The sequence below is a fragment of the Lutra lutra genome, chromosome 5 (assembly GCF_902655055.1).
Source record: "Lutra lutra chromosome 5, mLutLut1.2, whole genome shotgun sequence".
NCBI lineage: Eukaryota > Metazoa > Chordata > Mammalia > Carnivora > Mustelidae > Lutra > Lutra lutra.
This window is the reverse complement of record NC_062282.1, coordinates 70941500-70966415: the sequence shown is the minus strand read 5'-3', so window position 1 is coordinate 70966415 and position 24916 is coordinate 70941500. Positions and strand designations below refer to the sequence as shown.

The 24916-nt window shown below is 35.0% G+C and overlaps 1 protein-coding gene across 6 annotated transcripts in view; it reads left to right on the top strand.

The window, feature by feature from the left end:
- Positions 1-24916, top strand: part of RAPGEF6 (Rap guanine nucleotide exchange factor 6) — a 192975-nt gene that overhangs the window by 45987 nt on the left and 122072 nt on the right. For 5 of the 6 annotated variants that reach the window (XM_047729928.1, XM_047729923.1, XM_047729924.1 and 2 more), the window contains exon 5: positions 5398-5467. The exons of the other annotated variant lie outside the window; for it this stretch is intronic. In XM_047729928.1, coding sequence (XP_047585884.1) covers positions 5398-5467 — 70 coding nt within the window. The remainder of the gene's footprint in view (positions 1-5397; positions 5468-24916) is intronic. 6 annotated transcript variants of the gene reach the window in all.

Here is a 24916-nt window from a genome sequence, read left to right as displayed (position 1 = left end):
TTTAGAATTTTTTTTTAAGATTTTATTTATTTATTTGGCAGAGAGAGAGACAGACAGAGATCACAAGTAGGCAGAGAGGCAGTCAGAGAGAGGGGGGTAATCAGGCTCCCTGTTGAGCAGAGAACCAGATGTGGGGCTCGATCCCAGGACCCTGAGATCATGACCTGAGCCGAAGGCAGAAGCCTAACCCTCTGAGCCACCCAGGCACCCCTAGAATTGGTTTTTCAATATCTGTGTATAACTTGGGGCGTCTGGGTGGCGCAGTTGTCTCTGCCTTTGGCTGGGTCATGATCCCAGGGTTCTGGGATTGAGGCCTGCATCAGGCTTCCGGCTTGGTGGGCAGCCTGCTATGCCGTCTCCCTCTGCCTGCCACTCTGCCTACTTGTGTTCTCTCTCAATCTCTCTGTCAAGAAATAAATAAACTTTAAAACTTTTTAAAGAAAAAAACTTTCAGAGATTTTGAACGGAATTGCATTGAATCTGTAATTCAGTTTGGGGAGGAATGACATCTTGGCAACAGTGAGTCTTCCTATTCATGAATATGGAATCTTTCTTCATTTGTTTAGCTCTTAAATTTATCGTTGATCAGAGTTTTGTAATTTTCACCATACTGATCTTGTACATTATTCTGATAGATTTTTACCATATAATTTCTGATTTATCTGGATGCTAATGGATATGACATTGTTTGTTTTTTTAATTTTAAATTCTGCTTGTTCGATAGTATATAGGAAAGCATTTGACTGTTATTAAACTTGTACCCTGCAACCTTGCTATAATAGATTATACCAGAAGTATTTTTGCCCCTCTCCCCCCAGATTTTGTACTTAATCATTTCATCTGTGAACAGTATAGTTTTATCTTTTCCTTACCAATCTTAGACCTTTTGTTTCCTTTTCCAACTGTATTAGTTAGGTCCTCCAGTATAATTTTGGAAAGCGGTGGTTGAGAAGGAGACATCCTTGCTTAGTTTCTCATCTTAGTAGATATTAGCTATTGTTTTTTTACAAATAGTCATAATCAAGTTAAGGAGGTTACCCTGTACTCCTAGTATGCTGAGTTTGTAATAATGAATGAGTTTTGGTTTTTGTCAAATGTGTTTTCTGCATCTGTTGGTATGATGGTGTGTTTTTTTCTTTTTAGCCTTTGATATGATGGATTACATTAATTTTTGAATGTTGAACTCTCCATTTTTGTTCAACTAGTCCCAAATATTTCTCTTTTTGATCCTATTCTGGATAGCATTGCTTGCTTAATTTCATGTTTACTTTTTTCATTGTTAGCATATAGAAACACAGTTGGTTTTTACATAGTGATGTTATGTCCTGTGACCATGGTACACTCTTAAGTTTTCTAGGAAAGTTTATAGGTCCTTACAGTTTGCCACATACAAGATGGGTCATCTCTGGTAAAGACATTTTATTTCTTGGTACCCATTCTCTGTGCCTTTAATTTTTTTTCTTGTGTTATTGCATTGGCTGTAATCTCTAGTACATTGTTGGTTGGAAGTGATGACAGTGGACAGCCTTGCCTTGTATTGTTGCATATTGTATGTATATTGTAATCCTTAGATGAACTAGTAAGAGTTTAATAGCATTTAAAGGGCATTTAAAAATCATCACAGAAATTAAAATGGTAGACTAAAACTACTCATGAGAGATAATGGTAGTAATGTTGGAGTAGAGGGACAAAAAAAGATGGGGCATTTACAAAGTAGGTAGGAAAATCAAACCATGTCAATAATTTCATTACATATTATGGTCTAGGCACTCTAATTAAAAGACATGTTATCAGATTCTGTGATAATCCCAGATTGAATTATATGTTGTCTTTAGGCAGTACTTGAGGTTCAGAGCACAAATACATTTAAAGTAAAGGGATGGAAATGGATATAGTAGGCATATTGTATTCATAAGACAACTGGAGTGGTCATATCAACATCAGTCAAAATCGACTATAAGGGGCACCTCGGTGGCTCAGTGGGTTAAAGCCTCTGCCTTTGGCTCAGGTCATGATCCGAGGTAGGGGATAGAGCCCCACATCAGGCTCTTCACTTGGTGGGGAGCCTTCTTCCCTCTCTCTCTCTGCCTGTCTCTCTGCCTACTTGTGATCTCTGTCAAATAAATAAAGAAAATCTTTTTTAAAAAAATCAACTATAAAACCCAAAATGTTACTGGAGACTAAGGGCAAATTTTCATAGTTGTAAAAGGATGAATATATTAGGAACATAAAACAGTTTTTAGCTATGATAGAGCCCTAAAATACTAGAAGTAAAAACTGACAATTGAAGAGATCAGTAGAAATTGAACTCTTACAGCTGGAGATTTCAAAACTATCAACCTTGGAAACCACTAGATTGAAAAATTAGTGGAGATAAATAGTTTGAGAAGTACTATTACCACTTTGATACTTTTTTTTTTTTTCCAGGCATGTAGATCATTCTCCAGGATAGAGCATACTCTAGACTATAAAATGTCTCAGTAAATTTAAGAAGGTTGAAATTACTCAGGGTTTATTCTCAGAGTATATGGGAATTAAATTATAAATGAATTCCAGGAAAAAAATGTGAGAATTTAAACAAAACATTTGTAAATGACCCATAGGTCAGGGAAGAGTTGATAGCAGAAATTAGAAAATATTTTGAGGGGTTCCTGGGTGGCTCAATGGGTTAAAGCCTCTGCCTTCGGCTCAGTTCATGATCCCAGGGTCCTGGGATTGAGCCCTACATGGGGCTCTCTGTTCAGCAGGGAGCCTCCTTCCTCCTCTCTCTCTCTGTCTGCTTCTCTGCCTACTTGTGACCTCCGTCTGTCAAATAAATAAATAAAATCTTTAAAAAAATTTTTTTGAAATGAATGAAAATGAGTATATAACACATATGGAGATTCCTGTGAAGGGGGAATTTAGAGGGAGATTTACAACTAAATTTATAGTAACTTCATGAGAAAAGAAGAATGGTCTCAATTCAATCATTTTAAGTTTTCATCTTAATAAGAATAGCAAAGTAAATTTGAAACAGAGATAAACTTTAAGTGGAAATCAATGAAAGAAAAACCAAAAAACAACAGAAAATAATCAATGAGATGAAAAGTTTGTTCTTTGAAAAGGTCAACAAAACCGATAAACTTTGGAATAGACCGATCATTTAAGAAAGAGAAAATACATAATACCAAGATCAGGTATGAAAAGAAGAGATATTAATATCCTACAGAAGTTAAAAGTATTTAAAAATTTTATAAGCCACGTTATACCAAAAAGGGCAAATCTTAAAAAGACATACATTACCATATAGAGACTGAAAAAGAAACTTTGAATATATTTATAAAAAAGTAAAGTTGATTAATTACATTTATTCCCACAAAGAAAACCTAGGCCCAGATGGCTTTACTGCTAAGTGTTTTCAGTTATTTAGGGAAGCATTGCTATTTATCCTGTGCAAACTCTTTTGGAAACTGGGGAAAGCGGGAGCACTTACAACCCATTTTATGAGTCCATTATTAACCTAACACTAACACAGACAAAAACAACACAAGAAAAGCAAACTACACTTTGTTATCTTTCATGAACATACATGCAGCAGTCATTAACAAGATAACAGCAAACCAAATCCAGTTATATATTAATAAAGTATTAGAAACTAGTAAGTTGGGGTTATCTCGAGTATGCAAGAAGGTTTATTAGTATTCATAAATCAACTAATACAGTATACTGTATTAGTATAATAATGTATAATATGTATAATATATTATATATTATAATATATAGTAATTAGTATAATAATAATTAGTATAATAATAATGGACAAAAACCATATTCTTTTAGTAAAGTAAGAAAAAATTTGAAAAAATCTAAAGACTGTTCATGATAAAGCTTTGAACATACTAGACACAGAGAAAGCAATTTGCTAATTCTGATCTAGGGCATGTACCTAAATGGCCTAGAGAGTTCCTGTTGTTTGTAAAATAGGATACTGTAGGTATCATCTTAATTTCTTTATTTTCTCTCTCAGGAATCACAGTCCTGTCCTTGCTGTTGTCCAGTGTCTTGAAACTGTGTTGTTTTATATATTTTGTCTGATTTTTTTTGGTGTTTTTTTTTTTTTTAGGTAGAATAAATCTGGTCCTGTTACTCTTTTATCTTCAATGAAAGAAACTTCCACAAATTTACTCCTCATTTTTTATGTGTTAGATACCATTAGCATTTGGGGAAAAAAATAGTTATACTGCTTAAGAAATAACAAAAGTGATTTTTTTTTTTTAATGTTCAGAAGTAATTTATTACATTTAGACATTGAGATTTTGTTACATGACTGACGTGCTGCCTACTACACTAAGGAGGCACCTTAGGATTTTTGTTATGAACTAATATTTGTGTATAACATTATACTTTGTGAATAATTGACATTTTTAGAATATTGAACCTTTTCATAAAAGTATATAATAGGTCTCATTTCATTCAGTCACTCTTTTCAGTCTATCTATAGTGTTTTATAAATGACCTATATTTCTTATGTTTACTTTTTGGTATTTTATGTTTTGCTTGATTAGTGGAGTTTTTTTTCAATTTGGTTAGTTTATAGTAATATTTTAGAAATTTTATAATTGGCCATGGTAATTAATTTTCATTAATGTAATATTTTAGATTGCTTTTATAATTTAAGTGTGGTCTCCATATTGGGTATGTTAACATTTTGTCTCTTAAATAATTAGCAAGTATTTTATCCTATCCCCCCATTGTTTTAAAACATTCAGTTTCTCTTTTAAATGAAAATGTTATATTTTCCTATATGAATGCTTCCTTTTTTGATTGCTGAGAAGTCTTTCTCCCATTGGAAGATTATAGAAGTATATTTTCTTTTAGAACTAACTCAGTTGTAGTTTTTTTGGAAGAGCTAGCTAGGGATTCCCCAGCAGTATTTCTGAAAAATAAATCACATGTGTATCTTAATACATTTGTTTATATATTTAAATGTGGATTTATTGTTTAAGTTCTTTTTATCTTTGGTTGATTACTGCCCCCAAAATATTATAATAATTTATTTTCAGAAAATATTCCATAGTCGTGGCTTCATTTTTTATTAGGTGTTTTTACGTTAATTCAACATACCAAATTGAAGATTTGAGACTAGGCAAATATCCTATACTATAAAAGTTTTAGAGATGAGTTAAAAGGCAATTATTTTAAAAGATTTTTTCACAAAAAACTATGTTGAGATTAGTTATATAAAGGTAAATATGAGGAAAGATTTTGGTTTGTTTTTAAGAAAATCTTGCATAGGTGATAGGATTGTAATTTCTTGGTTAATGCTAAGGGTTTTGGGGGGGGTTCTTTTTTATTTTTCCTATATTGATATATTTTATCTATATCTTTGCTAAAGAAATTGTTCTTTTGTTTTTATAGTTTTGGTAAGCAGTTTGGAGGAAAAAGAGGATGTGATTGTCTTGTATTAGAGCCTTCAGAAATGATTGTGGTAAGAACTTTAAAGAATGCTGTGAATTTTTTTGATGTGCTTCAGTTTCAACTTTAAATGTAGTAGGATTTTAAACACTCAAGGGGGTGCCATTACTGTGACTTTAAAAATACTGGATAATATCAGACTTATACACCTAATTTGTTGTTTCTATCTACTTAAAATTTTTTCTGATCCTTGAGACGATTTAGAAAGTGATAAAATTCTGTATACCATATTCCAAATTTTGGTGATTTCTTTTACTACTTCTACCAGTAATTTTAAATGAAGGCCTTATTAGAGGAACCCTGACTTTTCAAGTGTTTTTTCTTTTCCTATGCAATTTAGTTAATAATCTTTGAACATCCACATTCTGCTAAACATGAGGGTAAGAGAGAAAGAGACATATAGTTATATCCAAGTAAGAAATGGTTTAGATGTTAATATTTTTCTTTAGGAGTATAATTAAGGAATAATTCTTGTTACTGAGAAATCTAGAGAGGCGATATAACATTAGAAAACCTCAGTTTATTCTTTTTTTTAGCATTAGAAAAACCAAGAACACAACTTCGTTTTACCTTGTTCTAAGATAACCTTACTACAAAAATAGCTTATATTGAATGGACGACTTGTCATTCTCCTAGCATCTCATGTAGATGATCATGTCATCTTATTTGATTTGAAGTTATTAAGAAAAGAGGTTACATTCTTAATGATGCATTTTAATGTCAGGGCTCAAAACTTCACATCTTCACATAGTTAGTTTGCTCTTCTCCAAATTGGGTCATCGACATTATTATGCACTTCAGTGTCCTAAATTTCATATAAAAAAAATAATTTTTAGCTCCTACAAGGTAGAAATTGTCTTACTCATTTTGTGTCTTCCATTGTATTGCACAGTGCTGCCTGCATATGAAGTATTCAGTGAATGTTAATTAAACTGAAGTTTGTTCAAGGTGTGGACTGTGTATTTTTATTTTCTTTAAGTGTTGGTATACATATTATATCTAAATAAGGCCTCAGAACTCTCTCTTCTAAGTAAATGTATTGAGGGACATGGTGAGAAAACTGCCACAGGCAGTACTAGTTTTCTCATTTATTTGTCTGTTGATGTATTTTGTATTTTTTCTGCTTTATCAGGAAAGAATTAGTGCTTTTTACTGCAGTGTTCTCATATACATTGGTTTTTTTTTTGTTGTTGTTGTTGTTTAATTTTATTGTGCTAAAATACACAACAGAAAATTTACTATCTTAACCATTTTTAAGTGTTCAGTGTTATTATTTAAGTAGAAATTAATCACTCAAAAAATGCTTTGTAAGTTGGAGAAAATTATTCAAAATTGCTTTAAGATTTTTATTTTTGAGATTTCTGAAGGATTTTATTGTCAAAATGCCATGTGATTTTTTTCACCATTATTACTTTTTTTTTTAAGTAGGCCCCATGTCAAATGTGGGCTTGAACTCATAACCCTGAGATCAGTGGTTGCATGCTGTACTGAGCCAGCCAAACACTCTGATACTATATCTTTTGACAAATAAAAATGTATTGATATTTTGTATGAGTGTAAATCTTTGGTACCTCAGTATTTTTTAGCTGAAATTATTTAGAATTCATGAAGAACTTAATGTCAGTGCATGAAGTTCTTTCAAATGGTTTTACTATGTATGTATGTTTACAAATTTTAATAACTCCACTAGTGATTGGGAATGCCTGTTATTGAGCATCTTTATGATCACCCGATAAATTAGTCATCTTAATCTGACATGTTAGAAGGAAATTTCCTATTTTTAATTTACTTGTGCATATTTTCATATGGCTTACAGGGGATTTGTTTTTCTTAATATTCATATGTCCTGCCCATTTTTCTAGTTGGATTACGTATTTATTTATTTGTCAAAGATTATTATAGAGAGAGAGCACAGTGTGGTAGGGGCAGATCTTGAAGGAGAGAGAGAGAACCCTAAGTAGACTACCTGCTGAGTGCTGAGCCCAACACAGGTCTCTATCCCAGTATCCTGGGATCATGACATGAGGCGAAATCAAAAGTCAGACTCTCAACTGACTAAGTCACCAAGTACATGAGATTATTTTTTTTTCCCCTTAAGAGATTTTTGTTAATAAATTAACCCTTCTGCTTATAGGATGCCATAAATAAATCATTTTCTCGCATCAGCTAAAATAAATTTTGCAATAGGTTTTTTGGTTTTTATCTATAGCATTTTCCTCTTAAAAGATCTGGTTAGTGTTTATGCTTATTAGAAAAAACCTTCCTCATGACCATATTACTGAACTTTTAACCTGTATTGCTTTATAGAATTTTTTTTTAAGATTTTATTTATTTATTTGACAGAGAGAGAGATCACAAGTAGGAAGAGAGAGAGGGGGAAGCAAGCTCCCTGTTGAGCAGAGAGCCCGATGCGGGGCTCCATCCCAGGACCCTGAGATCATGACCTGAGCCGAAGGCAGAGGCTTAACTCACTGAGCCACCCAGGTGCCCCGCTTTATAGAATTTTTTTAAAAAGATTTTATTTGTTTGACAGAGAGATCACAAGTAGGCAGAGAGGCAGGCAGAGAGAAGGGAAAGCAGGCTCCCTACTGAGCAGAGAGCCTGATGCTGGGTTTGATCCCAGGACTCTGAGATCATGACCTGAGTCAAAGGCAAAGGCTTAACACACTGAGCCACCCAGGCGCCCCAGTGTATAGAATTATTTTAAAAATTTTAGAGAGTGCACGCAAGCAAGCACTACTGAGAGGAGGGACCAAGGGAGAGTGAGAATGTCCACAGACTCCCTATTGAACGTGGAGCCAGACACAGGTCTTGATCTCAGGACCCTGAGATCATTACCTGAGCTGAAATCATGAGTCAGACAGTTAAATGACTGAGCCCCCACATACACTGCTTTATGGAATTTGTTAGTTCCTTACTTTAGCTTTTAGATCTCACTTCACTGAGTAGCCGAAGACAGTGGTTACCACTTAACTACCTGTCTCCCAACATTTCCTCCAAAAGCAGTACAGAGCTATAAGAAGAGTAAAAGAAATCTATACAGAAACCATGTTCAAGGCATAAGTTGAAGGCAGAGAAAGCCAAATTTTGAGCATAATTCTAAGTAAGGGGAGAAAACCCACTAATTCGCAGTATATTACCTCTCACATTCTGTCTTTTTCCAGTCCTCAGCAAGGCTTTGTAGTAAGCAAAAGCCAACCAAGCAGATTTGAAGAAAACATACAAGATGGAAGCTACCAAGTGTACCTAAGATTAACCGGCACAGCCACTCTACCTTAAGTTCAAAATTGTGGGTGTGTATGTATAATAGAGCAGAGCATAACCTATAGGGAGGTCTTTTAAAATGGAGTGATTTACAAAGTCATCATCTAAATGTGTGTGTATCTTCAGGGTTAAGACAAAAAAGGTAAAAAGAAAAACTCCCTTTGGTATTTAAGTGTTAAAGAAGAAAAGAAGCACACTGGGAAGTTTTAGGTTCCTGCAAGACAAGGTGAACACAAAATCACCGTCTTATAAGGCCCACACCTTCCTCTCCCCGTCACCCAGCGAGACGAAAAGAAAAAGTATCCTAAAATACCTGGCCCTCAGAGTATTTGCTAATTTCCTATTAAACTAGGAATCTTGTAAAATATCCCAATACTACAAAAAGATGAAAAGGGAAGATTAATAAAAGTATATATAGTTGTTACCAAAAAAGAAGAGATTTGTTATGTACCATCTGAGGAAAATTGAACTCCATCCCAGGGGGGAAAAATTTTTTTCAGATGAAAACTGACCATACTTGGATACAAACATATCAATGAAGAATTTAAGGACATTTTTTAAAAATGTAAAATCAAAAATTCAAAAACCAAGAAATGAAAACTGAAAGAAAAGTGGAGTAAAAAGTATAAACTTGGTAAAGAAATAGAAGGCATAGAAAAAAAAAAATACTGATAATGTATGTATAAAATGAGTAAATTACAGAATGCCCCAGGAAGAATACACTCAAATGAAAGTTTAATAAGGTGCATTGAACAAATCAAAACTACAATGAGTTAGCACCTTACACCTGTCAAAAAGGCTAAAATCAAAAGACAAGAAATAAGGGAGGGTGAGTGAGGATGTGGAGAAAAAGGAATCCTCATACACTGTTGGTGGGAATGTAAATTGGTACAACCATTGTAAAGAACAGCATGGAGGTTCCTTCAAAAATTTTAAAAAATAAATGTCATATGATCCATAACTCTACAATTGGGTATATACCCAAAGAAAACAAAAACACTAATATAAAAAGATACATGTTCTCCTATGTTTATTGCAGCACTATTTACAATAACCAAGATTAGCAGCAATCTAAGTGTTCATCGATAGACAAATGGATAAAGAAGATACGGTATAATCAAAAGAAATGAAATCTTGCCATTTGCGACGACGTGGATGGAACTAGAGGGTATCATGCTTAGCGAAATAAGTCAATCGGAGAAAGACAACTATCATATGATCTCCCTGATATGAGGGAGAGGAGATGCAACATGGCGGGTTGAGGGGGTAGGAGAAGAATAAATGTAACAAGATGGGATTGGGAGGGAGACAAACCATAAGTGACTCTTAATCTCACAAAACAAACTGAGGGTTGATGGGGGGAGGGGGGTTGGGAGCGGGGGGGTGGGGTTATGGATATTGGGGAGGGTATGTGCTATGGTGAGTGCTGTGAAGTGTGTAAACCTGGCGATTCGCAGACCCGTACCCCTGGGGATAAAAATATATGTTTATTAAAAATAAAATTAAAAAAAAAAAAGAAGAAGATACGGTATATATGCAGTGGGATATTAATCAGCCATAAAAAAAAGGATGAGATCTTGCCATTTGTGGTAGCATGGATGCACCTTGAGGGTATGATGCTAGAGAATAAGACTGGAAAAGACAAATACCATATTGATTTCACTTGCGTGGAATCTGCAAAAAACATTCAACAAAAAGCAGAATCAGACCTATAAATACAAGGAACAAAGGGATGGTTACCAGTGGGGTAGGGAGTGGAGTCTGGGCAAAAATGGGTGAAGGGAAGTGGGAGATAAAGACTTCTGGTTACGGAATGAATAAATTACAGAAATGAAAGGTACGGCATAAGGAATATAGTCAGTGATGCTGCAATTATGTATGTTAACAGATGGTAGTTGCATTTGAGCATAGCATAATATATAAACTTGTCTAATGACTATGTTGTATACCTGAAATTAATACAACTTTGTGTGTCAACTACACTTTAAAAGAATTGAAGAAAGGTAAAGAAGAAGCAAGTAAAAGAAAATGAATGAAGTAGAAAGTGTCAGAGATACTCTGTACTTGAAAGTTACTGAGAGCAGATCTTCAAGTTTCTCACCACAGAAATGAAATGGCAAATAAGTGATATAATGGAGGTGTTAGCTAAGGCAGTGGTGATTATCATTTTGTGAAATGTAAATGTATCAAACCAGCACATGGTATACCTTGAATTTATACAATCTTATAAGTGAATTATATCTCAAAGCTGGCATAAAACAAATGGCAGAGCAAATAGTGGAAATTGAAGATAGGCAATGAAAGGATAACATTCATAACTTTAAGATTCTCAGGAGAGAAAAATACATGGAAAGCAATTATGTTTAAAGCAATATTTAATGAAAATTGTTTAGAAATTGAAGATTCAAATCTACATCCACTTAAAGGGTATACTGGGTACTGGGGAAATGAGCTCAGAATGATCATTTCTAAGACATTTCCTAATAAAACTATTTGATTTCAAAGATGAAAAATCTTTAATGTCTGCAGGCAAAAACACAACTTCCAAAGGCAAACGAATTGCAATGATTCACGTTTAAAAATCCACTGGGGTGGGGGGTGCCTGGATGGCTCAGTTAAGCGGGTGACTTGTGATTTCACCTCAGGTAATGATCTGATGGGGCTTGAGACTAAGCTCCATATAGGGCTCTATGCTTAGATGGGAATCTGCTTGAGATTTTCTCCCTTTCCCCTCCCCCCACGACATGCTCTTTCTTTCTCTCTTTAAAATAAGTAAATCCTTTTTTTTTTTTTTTTTAAAGATTTTATTTATTTGTCAGAGAGAGAGAGGAGAGAGAGCGAGCACAGGCAGACAGAATGGCAGGCAGAGGCAGAGGGAGAAGCAGGTTCCCTGAGGAGCAAGGAGCCCGATGTGGGACTCGATCCCAGGACGCTGGGATCATGACCCGAGCCGAAGGCAGCTGCTTAACCAACTGAGCCACCCAGGCGTCCCAGTAAATCCTTTTTTTAAAAAAAATATTAAAAACCAATTAGAGCCAATTTTTAAAATATTAAAAACCAATTAAATATTAAAAATCAAGTAGAGCAGCCTTTCAAAAAGAAAATATGAACTAAGGATTTAATGTCAGCCACATTGTCTTTATCAAGGTTATGGAGAAATGGTTTTCAGCATAAAAAAACTTAAGGAGGGGCGCCTGGGTGGCTCAGTGCGTTAAAGCCTCTGCCTTCGGCTCAGGTCATGATCCCGGGGTCCTGGGATCAAGCCCCGCATCGGGCTCTCTGCTTGGCAGGGAGCCTGCTTCCTTTCCTCTCTCTCTCCCTGCCTCTCTGCCTCCTTGTGATCTCTGTGTGTAAAATAAATAAATAAAATCTTAAAAAACAAACCAACAAACAAAAACTTAGGGAATTATGCACCCATGAGCTGTTTTTAAGGAATCTGCCAGAGGATATTTTGTTTAACTGAGAAATAACCAGGAAAACCTCACCAAAAGAAACAACGATGAATCTTTCAACTACACAAATGTATTAATAAGACTAAAAGGTAGAGATGTGAGGGACAGACTATATTATATTTTGAGACAGAATAGCCGTAATAAAACTGAAGGAAAGGAGAAGGGAGAGTGAAATAGGAAAAAGAATAAGCGTATTGATGGTTGTTTGTTGCATGGAGAATAGATGAGAGTGTTAACAATAAAAACTCCAACTAGGTAATTATAAGGTTTGGGATTTGATTACTGTATAATCTAATTGTTTACTTATTTCATGAATGTTAGCAGAAGACATAAGACTTATGGGTCAGAAACAAAGAACTTTTTTACTTGTGGTATAGCAAGCAGCGTTATCATTAGCATATTTCTGTAGATTGCTCTTGCTTCATAGGTCCCATGGAGGCAGTGCTGGGTGGCCCACAGTGATGCCACACACATAGTAGGTTTGCATTGCAACTAAGAACCCCTGAGTTTGGGGAATATACTGCTTTTATAGTGAGCAAGCCTGCTCTTTTTTCAGCAGGGAACATTACCACATCCTTCAGGTTTGCTTACTATAAGCACAACTCTTGAGAAATGGCTCAGTTAATGAGTGGTTAGGACTCTGCATTCTTGGCAAATGCAACAAAATGTGTAGAAGCACAGCAGGCCCTAGGAAGACTATGTTTCACCACAGATAGTAAAAGGTGTAAGAAAGCAGATGGACCATAACAAATATTGGTAAGGGCATAGACAATGAAAGCCCTCATTTGTGGTTGGTAGAAAAATAAAGACGTGCAACTTCTCTGGAAAACAATTTGTTCATGAAATAGTTAAAAATGGATTACCATATGATCCATCAGTTCCATTCCCACATTTATACCTAAGAGAATTGAAAACATGTGTCCACATAAAATCTTGTGCACTAATGTTCGTAACATTCGTAATAGCTGGAAAGTGGAAGCAAACCAGATGTCCTTTAATCTGATAAAGAGATAAACAAGATGTTTTTTGTTCATATGATGCCATATTATGCTGCAGTAAAAAGGGATCAAGTATTGGTACATGCTGTTAATATAGATAGATGAATCTTGAAAAGATTGTTCTAAGAAACCTGACTCAAAAAATCACATATTATATGATCACATTTACATAAAATATCCAGAGTGGGGAAATTTATAGAGACAGAAGGTAGATGCTAGTGGGCATAGGGTTTCTTTTTGGAATGATAAAAATGTTCTAGAACTAGATAATGTTTGCACAACTTTGTGAATATATTAAAAACTAGTGAATTGTATACTTAATTGATAAATGTATACTTAAAAGAGGATTTTATGGTATATGAATTATATCTCAGGAAAAATGTGTGAGAAAAGAATACAGAGACAAATCTAACAAAAACAATTTTTTATTGAAGCAAAGAATATACATTTCATACAGACATGCAGTAAATACATAAAATGATAAAATGTTAAAAACCTGCAATATTAATGATAGCAGTAATAATAACAATAAATGTGAATGGCTTCATCTACCCATTATAAGGAATAGATTTTTCAGTTTGGCTTACAAAAGAAGACCCAGCTATATACTGTTTACTTTTTTAATGTATTTTTTAAGACTTTATGTATTCATTTATATTAGAGTGTTCATGAGATTGGGGACAGGGTCAGAGGGAGAGAGAGAATCTCCAGCAGACTCCATGCTGAGCACAGAGCCTGAAGTGGGGCTCAACCTTGCAATCCTGAGATAATGATATGAGCTGAAAGCAAGAGTTGGACCTTTAACCAATTGAACCACCCAGGCGCCCCTTTTTGCTGCTTAGAAGAGACAGTCCTGTGATTGCTCGATCAAATGTTTCAGGAAGGCTAAAAATAAAGCAGTAGACAGTGGTATACTAGACGAATGAAAATGAAAGTGGGACAGGTATGGTCATCTTAATACCAAAAGTAGAATTCAAACCAAAAACTCATGAACTGTGACATGGAAGGACGATTTTTTTAGTGCTAAAACCTATAATTACAGTGGAGGAGAATACATGAATATCTTCACAGCTTATCACACAGAAACCTTCTATTTAAAACAGACACTCCAGGGGCGCCTGGGTGGCTCAGTGGGTTAAAGCCTCTGCTTTCAGCTCAGGTCATGATCCCAGGGTCCTGGGATTAAGCCCTGCATTGGGCTCTCTGCTCAGTAGGGAGCCTGCTTCCCTTTTTCTCTCTCTGCCTGCCTCTCTGCCTATTTGTGATCTCTGTCTATCAAATAAGTAAATAAAATCTTGGGGCACCTGGGGGGCTCAGTGGGTTAAGCCTCTGCCTTTGGCTCAGGTCATGATCTCACGGTCCTGGAATCAAGCCCTGCATTGGGCTCTCTGCTCAGCAGGGAGCCTGCTTCCTCCTCTCTCTCTGCCTGCTGCTCTGTCTACTTGTGATCTCTCTCTGTCAAGTAAGTAAATAAAATCTTTGAATAAATAACTAAATAAAATCTTTAAAACAGACACTCCAGAGGATTCAATGAGACTTAGAAATCTACTACTAGAGAATTTAATTCTTTGTTCTTAGTATATAACAGGTGAAGTCAAGGAAAAAATAGGATAGAAGACCTGGACAAAAACAGTAAGGTGATCTTAGGGAAATAAGTTGAATTCTACAACATGATGATAAACTGTATCAGGTGCCCATGCCGCATTAACAAAAAATGTTCCTATATTTTTAAAAAATTTCATTAATTTTTGTAATTTAGATATAGTAATACTTTCTGATTACATGCAATGAAATTCTAAATTATAATAACAGAAAACTAATTGGTTCTTTCGCCTGAAATATTTTAAGCCTACCAAACAACTTTTTGTCAAAGGATAAATACATACTGAAATCACAGAATTGTGCAAAATAACAACAGTGAAAATACGCTATATAGCAGAATCCATGGAATATATCAAAAAAGTGTTCAGAAACCAGAGGGAAAATGGGCAAAAGGAACAAACTCAGAGGCGATATAGATACCAGAGTTAACAAGTGCATATTTTGAAACATCTGATTAGTATTTCAGGGATTTAGTGGAGAATTTTAAAGGATTGGAATCTATAAAATGAAATAATGATTTCCAAATTCTACAACTAGAAACATCCTCAAATTCGACTGAAGAGCAAGTTAGGGAACTGAAAGATTAGCCAAAAGAATGCAAACTGATGGAAAAAATATTTTAAAAATACGTAATGGAGTATATGACACAGATAATAGAAAAGATCTTAGGTAAGTGTAATAAGAATCCTGTAAGGAGAAGAAAGAAGTATTAGAAGAGATAATGGTTGAGAATTTTCCAAAACATTAAAATCAACTCACAAATTTGAGAACTCTCTAATCTCAAAGCAGGATAAATACAAAGAAACTTAAGCATAAGCACATTATAGTAAAACTACAGAAAACAAAAAACAAAGTTATAAAACCAAAGGGAAAAACACATTACTTTTAAACCACCACAACTTGTAAAACACCCCCTGACAGCAAAAACTGAAGCTTTGTTTGTTAAGTAAACAGTTTCCACACAAAACTGAAGAAAATTTTCAGCAATAGACAAGCACTCAGTTTACCAAGTGGGAGTTTTTAAGGCAAAAGGGAATCGCAGATATAAGTACAGATATGTGGAAAGAAATAAAGACATTGTAAAGCATTTAGATATATGTATATTGACTATAGAAACCAGTAAGAGTAATAAAAGTGTCTTTTGTGCTTTAAAGTATATGTAGAGATAAACACATGACAGGTAAGAAAAGCAGGGATGGAGTGAAAAATTCGTAAGATCTTTGCATTCTAGAAAGTGTTAAATATACTAATAGTGACTTCTAATAAGTATGTATGTCATCTAAGAATACAGCTTGGAATTAATAAGGGAAATGGAATAATAAAATGAATTTATTTAAAATAATAAAAAGAGAAGAAACTTACTAGGAGGAGGAAAGAACATAAGATGATATTTCCTTTCTAGTATATCAGAAATTACATTAAATATAAATATTCCAGTAAAGGAAATATCAGATTAAATTTTTTTTTAAACACAATTACATGCCACTGAAAAAACAGCAGCGTAAATATAAGGTTTGAGAAGAAACTTGACTTCTTGGTCTTTTGGCTAAGATCAAGTCTGGAAGAACTGAAAGAACAGAAGTTGTGTCTTCTAAGTGATAACCAAAGGAGAGCTGGTTTGTCTCCAACCTTAAAAGTGTAAGAGAAAATAAAAAGTGTAATTTAAGGCGAGAAGTATTATTTAATGTAAAAATGGCATTTCATCATGATAAACATGTATCACATTTAAACACTCCTGGAGTTTTATGTGCCTTATTATATAACTAAGAGATAGTCATTAGTAACACGGGAACTTAACAAATCCACAGTGACAGCGAGAGAGATTTAAACATCCCTCTAATAGTGAGAAAGCAAGCATAAGGAATCAGTAAGGATTTTGAGGATTTGAACCTGTGCCTAGTAGTTAGAGAACTCTGTACCCATCAACAACAAATATGTGTACTTTGAAGCACACATGGGATGTACTTCAGACGTGTGGGTGGCTCGTTTGATTGTGCTCCAGACTCCTCGTTTTGGCTCAGATCGTGATCTCAGGGTCCTGGAATCAAGCACCATGCCCCGGGCACTATGCTCAGTGCGGATTCTGCTTGAGGTCCTTTCCCTCTGCTCAACCGTCTGCTTGAGCATGCATGTTCTCTAAGATAAATTTAAAAATAATAAAAATAGATGTTATATCTGGAACATAAATCTTAAGAATTTAATTTTTGGTTTTGTTTTGGCTATAATGGAGTTAACTTAGAAACCAATTACAAAAACAACTAAAATAAAATATAACTTGAAACTCAGGAGTAGGGGCGCCTGGGTGGCTCAGTGGGTTAGAGCCTCTGCTTTCGGCTCAGGTCATGATCCCAAGGTCCTGGGATCGAGCCCCACATCAGGCTCTCTGCCTGTCGGGGAGACTGCTTCCTCCTCTCTCTCTCTCTCTCTCTCTGCCTGCTTGTGATCTCTGTCAAATAAATGGATAAAATCTTAAAAAAACAAAACTCAGGAGTATACTTTAAATCACTTGGCAAAGAATCACTATGGAAATGAGAAAATATTTTGAGCAGAATGAAGAGGATATATCAAAATGTATGAAATTTGTCTTGAGCCTTAGGTGAGTAGTTTAAGCATTAATGTTTTAGGAGAAAGGCTGACATTTGGTGAAGGTAAGTATCCACATTAAGAAATTAGAGAGCAGCAAACTATTTTTTCTAATTTAATTTTTTTTTCTAAGATTTATTTGTCAGAGAGCACAAACAGGTGAAGCTGTAGGCAGAGAGAGAAGCAGGCTCCCCGCTGAGCAAGGAGCCCAATGTGGGACTCGATCCCAGGACCCTGGGATCATGACCAGAGCTGAAGTCAGCCTTTTAACTGACTGAGCCACCTAGGTGTCCCAGAGAACAGCAAACTATATTTACAGAAATTAGAAGCCAAGAAACAAGATTAAAAAGTTGGTGGCATGTAAAGCATACTTAAAGAGGGTGAAGAAAGGTAAAAGTTGATACTCAGAATAGAGTAATAAATTTTATACTTCTTTGTCAAAGTAGTCAAGAACAAAACATGACATAGCTTAATATCAGGAGTAAGAAAAGCATGGACTACTATGGAGCTTATGAAAATTCTGAAAATAGTAAAGGGTATTATTAAAAACTTAACTAAAATAAGCACGTGCATGTGTCACACACAGAGAAAATCTTCAGAATCCCTCTTCTAGAAAGAAAGTACATCTGTAATAGACCTTTTCATTTAGAAATTTCCACTCACATGGTTTCATTGGTGAGTTTTTTTCCAACATTTAAATAAGAATCAAAAAGTCTTAGCAGGAAAGAGAAAGATTAAATTCCTTTTTTATGCATCCAGTTTATTTTTATTGATGTATAAGTGACGTAATGTTTGAGAGCCTAGTTTAATTGTGATGGCAAAACCTGACGAGTTACATTACAGAAAGGCAATGTTACAGATTAAATTTTTTTTTTTTAATTCGTTGGAGAGAGAGCCAGCAAGAGCAGGAGTGGAGTGGGGGTGGTGTCAGAGTGAGAGGGAGATGGAGACTCTTCACTAAGGAGGGAGCCCAACTTTTGGCTTGAGCCCAGGACCCTGGTATCCTGACCTGAGCCCAAGGCAGAGGCTTCACTGGCTGAGTCACCCAGGTGCTCCCAGGTTAGGATTTTTTAAATTAAAAATCATAAAATGCTAGGAAATCAGATTCCAGTGAAGTGATATGCCAAGAGGATAAAATATCGTGATTGTTGAATTTATTCCCAGAGTTGCAGGGTTGATTTAATTCATGCAGTACATCGCTTTACTGCAGTTTGCTTTATTGTGCTTCATGGATACTGTTTTGTGGCAACCTTTGGTGAGGTGGTCTGTTGGTGCCATTTTTTTTTAAACACTGTTTGCTCACCTGTATCATTTGTCACTGCTTGGTAATTTTTGCAGTATTTCAGATTTTCATTATTTTATTTGTTACAGTGATTTCTGATCAGTGATTACAACTCGATAAAAGCTCAGATGATGGTTAACATTTTTTAGCAGTAAAGTATTTTTTTAATGAAGGCATTTATGTACTTTGCTTTTTTGTACATACTAATGTTGTACACTTGACAGGCAACAGTGTTTTGTAAACATAAGCTATGCATTGGGAAACCAAGAATTCTATTTGATTCATTTCAGTGCAATATCTGCCTTATTAGAATGGCCGGAACCAAACCTGTAGTATCTCTGAGGTATCCCTATATTTGAAAATCACTATGATTCACTATAGTAATATAATTAGAGTCACATGATTGTCTGTATAGACATAGAAAAAGCAATTTGATAGTACTCAAAACCCATTCATGATTGTTGAAGCTTTAAGCAAATTAGGAAAAGAAGGAAACTTTCATAATCTTATTAAAGGCATCTGCATTAGCCCTACAGTAAACATTAAAAACATTATCCAGGCCTTTGGAAATGTGTAAGGGAAACTCAGCATTACCAAAGCCATAGGCTAAGAGATCCTATAAAGTGCATTTAGGAAAGGGAACAAGGATAGATCCAGAAGATAACATAGAAGTGCCTGGGTAACTCAGTCCGTTGAGCTTCCTTGGCTTAGGTAGAGATCTCAGGGTGGCAGGATCAAGCCCAGCTTCAGCCTATGAGCTGAGTCTGCTTGAGATTCTCTTTCTCCCTCTCTTTCTGCCCCTCCCCCTGCTCTCATGCTCTCTAAATAAATAAACAAACAAAAGCTTTAGAAACATGTATAAAACAGATGAATGATTTGCATGTAGGAAATAAAAAAATATAATCTTTTAGAATTAAGTCATTTTAGCAAGGTCTCTGGATATTTATGAACAGAATATCAGTTGTATTTCTAGTTAGGACGAACAAGTAATTTAAAAATTAAATTCAGGGACGCCTGGGTGGCTCAGTTGGTTGGACGACTGCCTTCGGCTCAGGTCATGATCCCAGAGTTCCCGGATGAGTCCCTTATCGGGCTCCCAGCTCCACAGGGAGTCTGCTTCTCCCTCTGACCTTCTCCTCGCTCATGCTCTCTCTCATTGTCTCTTTCTCAAATAAAATCTTTAAGAAAATAAAATAAAAATTAAATTCAGTGAACATACTACTTGTAAACATCAAAAAATCCATATATGTTAGAATAAATCTAACAAAAGTTGTAGGAAACATCAAAACAGAAAACCATAAATAAATTTTGAGATCTTTGCTCTAAATTGAGAGAGGGGTGCCTGGGTGGCTCAGTGGGTTAAGCATCTGGCTTCAGCTCAGGTCATGATCTCAGGGTCCTGGGGTCAAGCCCTTTGTAGGGCTCCCTGCTCAGTGGGGAGTCTGCTTCTCCCTCTGCCTGCTGCTCCCCTTGTTTGCATGCACTCTGTCTCTCTCTCTCTCTCTGACAAAATCTTTAAATAAATAAATAAATAAATAAAACCACTACTAGCTCTTTGTGCCCTTAAGACTTATTCCATTAGAAATGCAAATTGCTAATACTATGTATACTGTATAGGTAGAGGAAAAAGCATTTGATAGTACGCTAGATCCATTCATGTTTTTTGAAACATAGCAAACTAAGAAAAAAAGGAAACTTTCATAACCTTATTAAAGGCATCTACATTAACGGTACAATAAACATTGAAATCTCCTGGCTTTTGGGAATGTGTAAGGAAAGCTCAGCATTACCTAAATACCATCTTATAGAAATAATATATCTCGGTGGAATTATACCAAATACCACTAGTAGTCTTATTTTTAGTACTAATGGCGACATTAAAGTTTTTGTTAATTTTTTGTTTGTGTATATGATTAGACATAAACATATTACATGTGTGTGATGGTGTGTAATTATAGTTATTATGATATGTACATAAATCATTAGGAAGCAAAACCATGTAATACCAGAATGTTGGTGGTAACGTTATTGTTAAAGCTGTTATGTATGTAGACATACTATGTATGTGTATTTTTACTTGTACTTTACAAATGTCTTACTGTTTTATGCAGTCATTATGTGCTCATATTTTATCATGTATTTACTGTTGGTTTACTTTTAATTTCTTCCATCTGAGACCTTTTTCGTAGAAGCATTTGTGTTACATCTGAGGTACACCATTTAAAATATTTTTAAATATTTATTGGTAAACAGCTCAGCTGGGTTATTTTTTTTCTTTTTTATTATGACTGAAACTATATTTTGTATCATTCTTTAGGATTGTTTTGCCATGAATGCAATTTGGGGAGGAGGATCCTTTTTTTTTTTCTTAGAACATATATATTTTATAGTCAATATAGTCCACTGTTTCCTGGGATTTATTAGTTTTTGATAATAAATCTGTTATTTAAGTCTGTTATTAAGTCTGTTAATAATAATAATAAATGTTATATATAACATAATTAATAATAACATAATAAATAATAAATGTTATATAAGTCTGTTATTAATCTAATCACCTTTCACTTATAACCAGTCTACATTTTCCTTGTGGCTGCATTAGAAGTCTTCTCTTTATCTTCACTATGTGAATTTGTAGTTGTATTTTTGGATTTGTTGGACTGCTTCAAGTTTTTGTTTAATCAAAAAGTTTCATTTTCACTTTGGATATTACCTCATTCTTCTGTCATCTTGTTCTTGAACTTTATATGTTAAATCTTCTCAACCTATCTATATCTTTTATGCTTCCTTGTTTATCTCCTCTTGACTTTGTACTGAGTACTGTATAATTTTTTTGGCTTTATTTTCTCTATTAATTCTCTTTTTGGTTATATCTCCATATGGCATTTAATTCCTTTTTTTTTTTTTTTTTTTTTTTTTTTTTTAATTCTTGCTCCTTTTTTTCTTTCTTCTCTCTTGGTTTGGGTACTTTCTTTTGACCTACGTTTTAAGTTCATTGCTTCTTAATTCACTTGCATCAAGTCTACTGATGAGTTTATCAGAGGTATTTTTTGTCTTTGGTACTATGATTTTTGTTCTATGATTCTCATTTTACTCCCTCATATTTTCCTTATGTCTGGTGAAATTTTTCCTCTGTTTATGTTGTCCACCTTTTCCACCTTTCTGCTGCCTTTTCTGTATGTTTTAAATTCTCTGATAGTTTCAGCATCTGGATCACATCTGATATTGGTGGATTGCTCTGTTGGTTGCTTTTTGGTTTTTGGCAGTGGATTGGTTTTTTTGTTTGTTTTTTTACCCTATTTTTATGTGAGTCATTATTTTGGATTTAATGATACCTACTGTGTGTAGGGCAGTAGAGAATGAGGATAGTGTTTAGGCCTGGAGCTGAACACACCTCTTCTGCTAGAGTTGAGCTAGCTAGGTTTGCATTGTTTTGTTACTATGGTTACCTTTAGTGCTCCAGTTCTTTAAAATTTCTCTTGTTGTCCTTTGTCCTCAGGGTTGAGATTGGTTTGTTGAGAAGTTTTTCTGAGTCTTGTTCCATCCCCATTGTAGGCCTTCTTTGTGCTCTTGTGTTTCATACAGGATATCTCTATATTTTCTTGTCCTTCTTCTAAATGTAGACTGCATTTGCTTATTATAGATTGTTTGCTAGCCTGGTATTGGGGAGGAAGGGCACTTGGGTTTGTTGTGGGTTTTTGGGGCCTGGTCAATCCTTACCTATTTAGTGTTATTTATAATCTCTGGCTTGTTTTCAAGTTTCTTTTTGTTTGAAAGTTTTTTTTTATTTATTTTAATATTTGCAAGTGTGAGTCTATTGTCCCTTTTCTGGCCATTATTACTCAGTATGTCTATCATTCACGTTTCATTTTTGTTGTAGTTGGGGGTCTTTTTCCTTGTTTTTTTGGAGGGGGAAGGTATGTTTATCTGGGAAGCCATATATCTTGAACAGTAGGTGCGGGAATTCTTTGAGGTTTGGGTTAAAGTCTTGCAAAGAGGTTTCAGATTTGTTTTTGTCAGTTACATATGTACATTATCAATCCTGAGTATCTTTAAATTTACTTAGGTGCTTAAGGTATTACAAATTCAAACTAATGACCTGCATGAGGGATAGCTTATGTTTTAAATTCTTAGGAAAAATGTTTTTGGTCTGTTTGGTTGGTTGCTTTTTACCCCTTCTCCTCCCAGTGTCAAGCAAGTTTTCTTCCTGTCTTCTTCTGTAGGATAAGCTTATACCTCTGTATCCTCACAGTGCGGATTCAGCTAGTTAAGTTGAGCTTACGAGCAAGTCTCCTTGGATTGCCATGTTTGATGGATTCTCTATTGTCTTTCTCACTCCCTACAACCATCAAAATGAAGGGGCTAATCTCTAGGGTTGGGAAATTTTCTGTCTTCTGGTAGATCAGGAGCTTCATTGGCAGCCTATCTCTTGGTATTTTTTTTCGCTTTGGTCTTGGTCTTTGAATTTGTTACTTTAGTGACATGAGATAGGCACGTGTAGTTCTGTTTTGTTTTTAATTTCACATTTCAGTTGTACTTGGCAGGTTTGTTAAGGGTACTTAATCCTTCATACATTGTTTAGTCTTCATTTTCATTTGGTACTGTCCTTAAAATTTTGAGACTTAGAAACTCCTTTCCTCGACTTAATTTACTATTATATTTTGGAAAGCCTTTATTATCTCTGCTTTTGAGCAGTAAATTGTAGATATTAGAAAATTTTAAGGATTATATGATACTGAAATTTTATCTCATGTGGATAATATAATTCATCGATTGGGATAGGATAGTATGAAGGAAATGAATTTTAGTAGTCACACTTGGATTTTGAGTCCTTACCCACTTGTATGTATTACTTAAGTTTTATGTTATTCTGTATGATTATCAAAACAGAGTAGCTATGTGATAGGAGCATTGTGAGCCTTAAGTGATAACTTACACTGTCTGGCACACGCTCTGGTGTACTGATGGAATGAATACTGTGATTCTCTCACCATTTTTTTAGAAAGCAGATTAAATCTCAAGGAGGTAGCATATATTGCTGCCTATTCACAATTTTATATTTGTTGAGGTGGAAGTTGTTCCCATGTCTCTTCTGGATTTTACCTTTCAGAAGAGTAGTAGTAACTTACTCTGCATACCCTTGTATTTCTGGAGTCCCTTACATGTATTTCCAAGGACCTATCATGTATGGGGAGAAAGAGAGAATCTAATGTATTGTCTGCCCATTTTTGCGAACTTTTTGAATGTTAAATGAACAAAGATTAATATATAATGCAGTTTCTGTCTTAAGGAACTTGTTAGATTGTTAATGATATGAGCTTATATATTAATTGCAGTTGATGAGAAGGGGTAGAAACTTCCTGGGGCAGAGGAGGGAGGGGTCATGAAGTATGGGAAGGATGCCACCTTGTTGGCAAAGGAGGATTGGGCTTTGTGGCAGTAGCAACAGCAGCATATACAAAGACCTGAAGGCACTGGAGAGCATGGCCTATTTATAAGAAGTCTAGATTGTGTACACAAAGTAGTTGCGGTCTGAGGACAGGAATGTCTTTTGCAGTTATAGAAGAGATGCTAATTGAGACATGTCTTGAATGAACAGTGGTTCAGCAAGTGAAGATAGATGTGTAGGATAATACAAGGTTACTTAGTAAAATGTAAGTCACTTTATTATAGGAACCCACTAATAGTCCTATTCACTTGGCCACTACTTATTCTTGAACTCTTGTACCACTCATACCTGAAACAGACAGACATCAACTCTTTCTGAGAAATCATCAGGAAATTTTGTGCATCTCATTAGAGCTTTTATGTGACAGGTTTTTTTTGTGTGTGTTGAGGTAGGGGGGAGGATAAGGGAATAGTTTTTCCAGGCTTACCTTTATAACATACAGTAATAAATTTGGAGGATGGGTCATATGTGGCTTTGAACATCACAAATAATTGTTTAAAATTCACTCAGTAACTGTTAGTGGTCCATTGTAGCATTTTGAACAGGAAATGTGATAAAGTGATGATTTTTACGTAGGCGATTTATTTGATGATATAGGATGGAGTTGGAGAGGAATGTGTCTGAAGCAATAGCATCACCTCTTTGTATAGTTCAGTACTGAAGTGATTAAGATTTGAGTAAGGAATGATGGGAATGGGAAGAAAGGGCAATATGAGAGGACTTTATAAAAAAAGGATTGACAAGTTCTGAGAAGTGGTTGAAGATTTGAAAAATGAGCAGCAGAATTAGGGATGGGATATTCATGAAATTTCATACTTGGGTAACTGGGAAT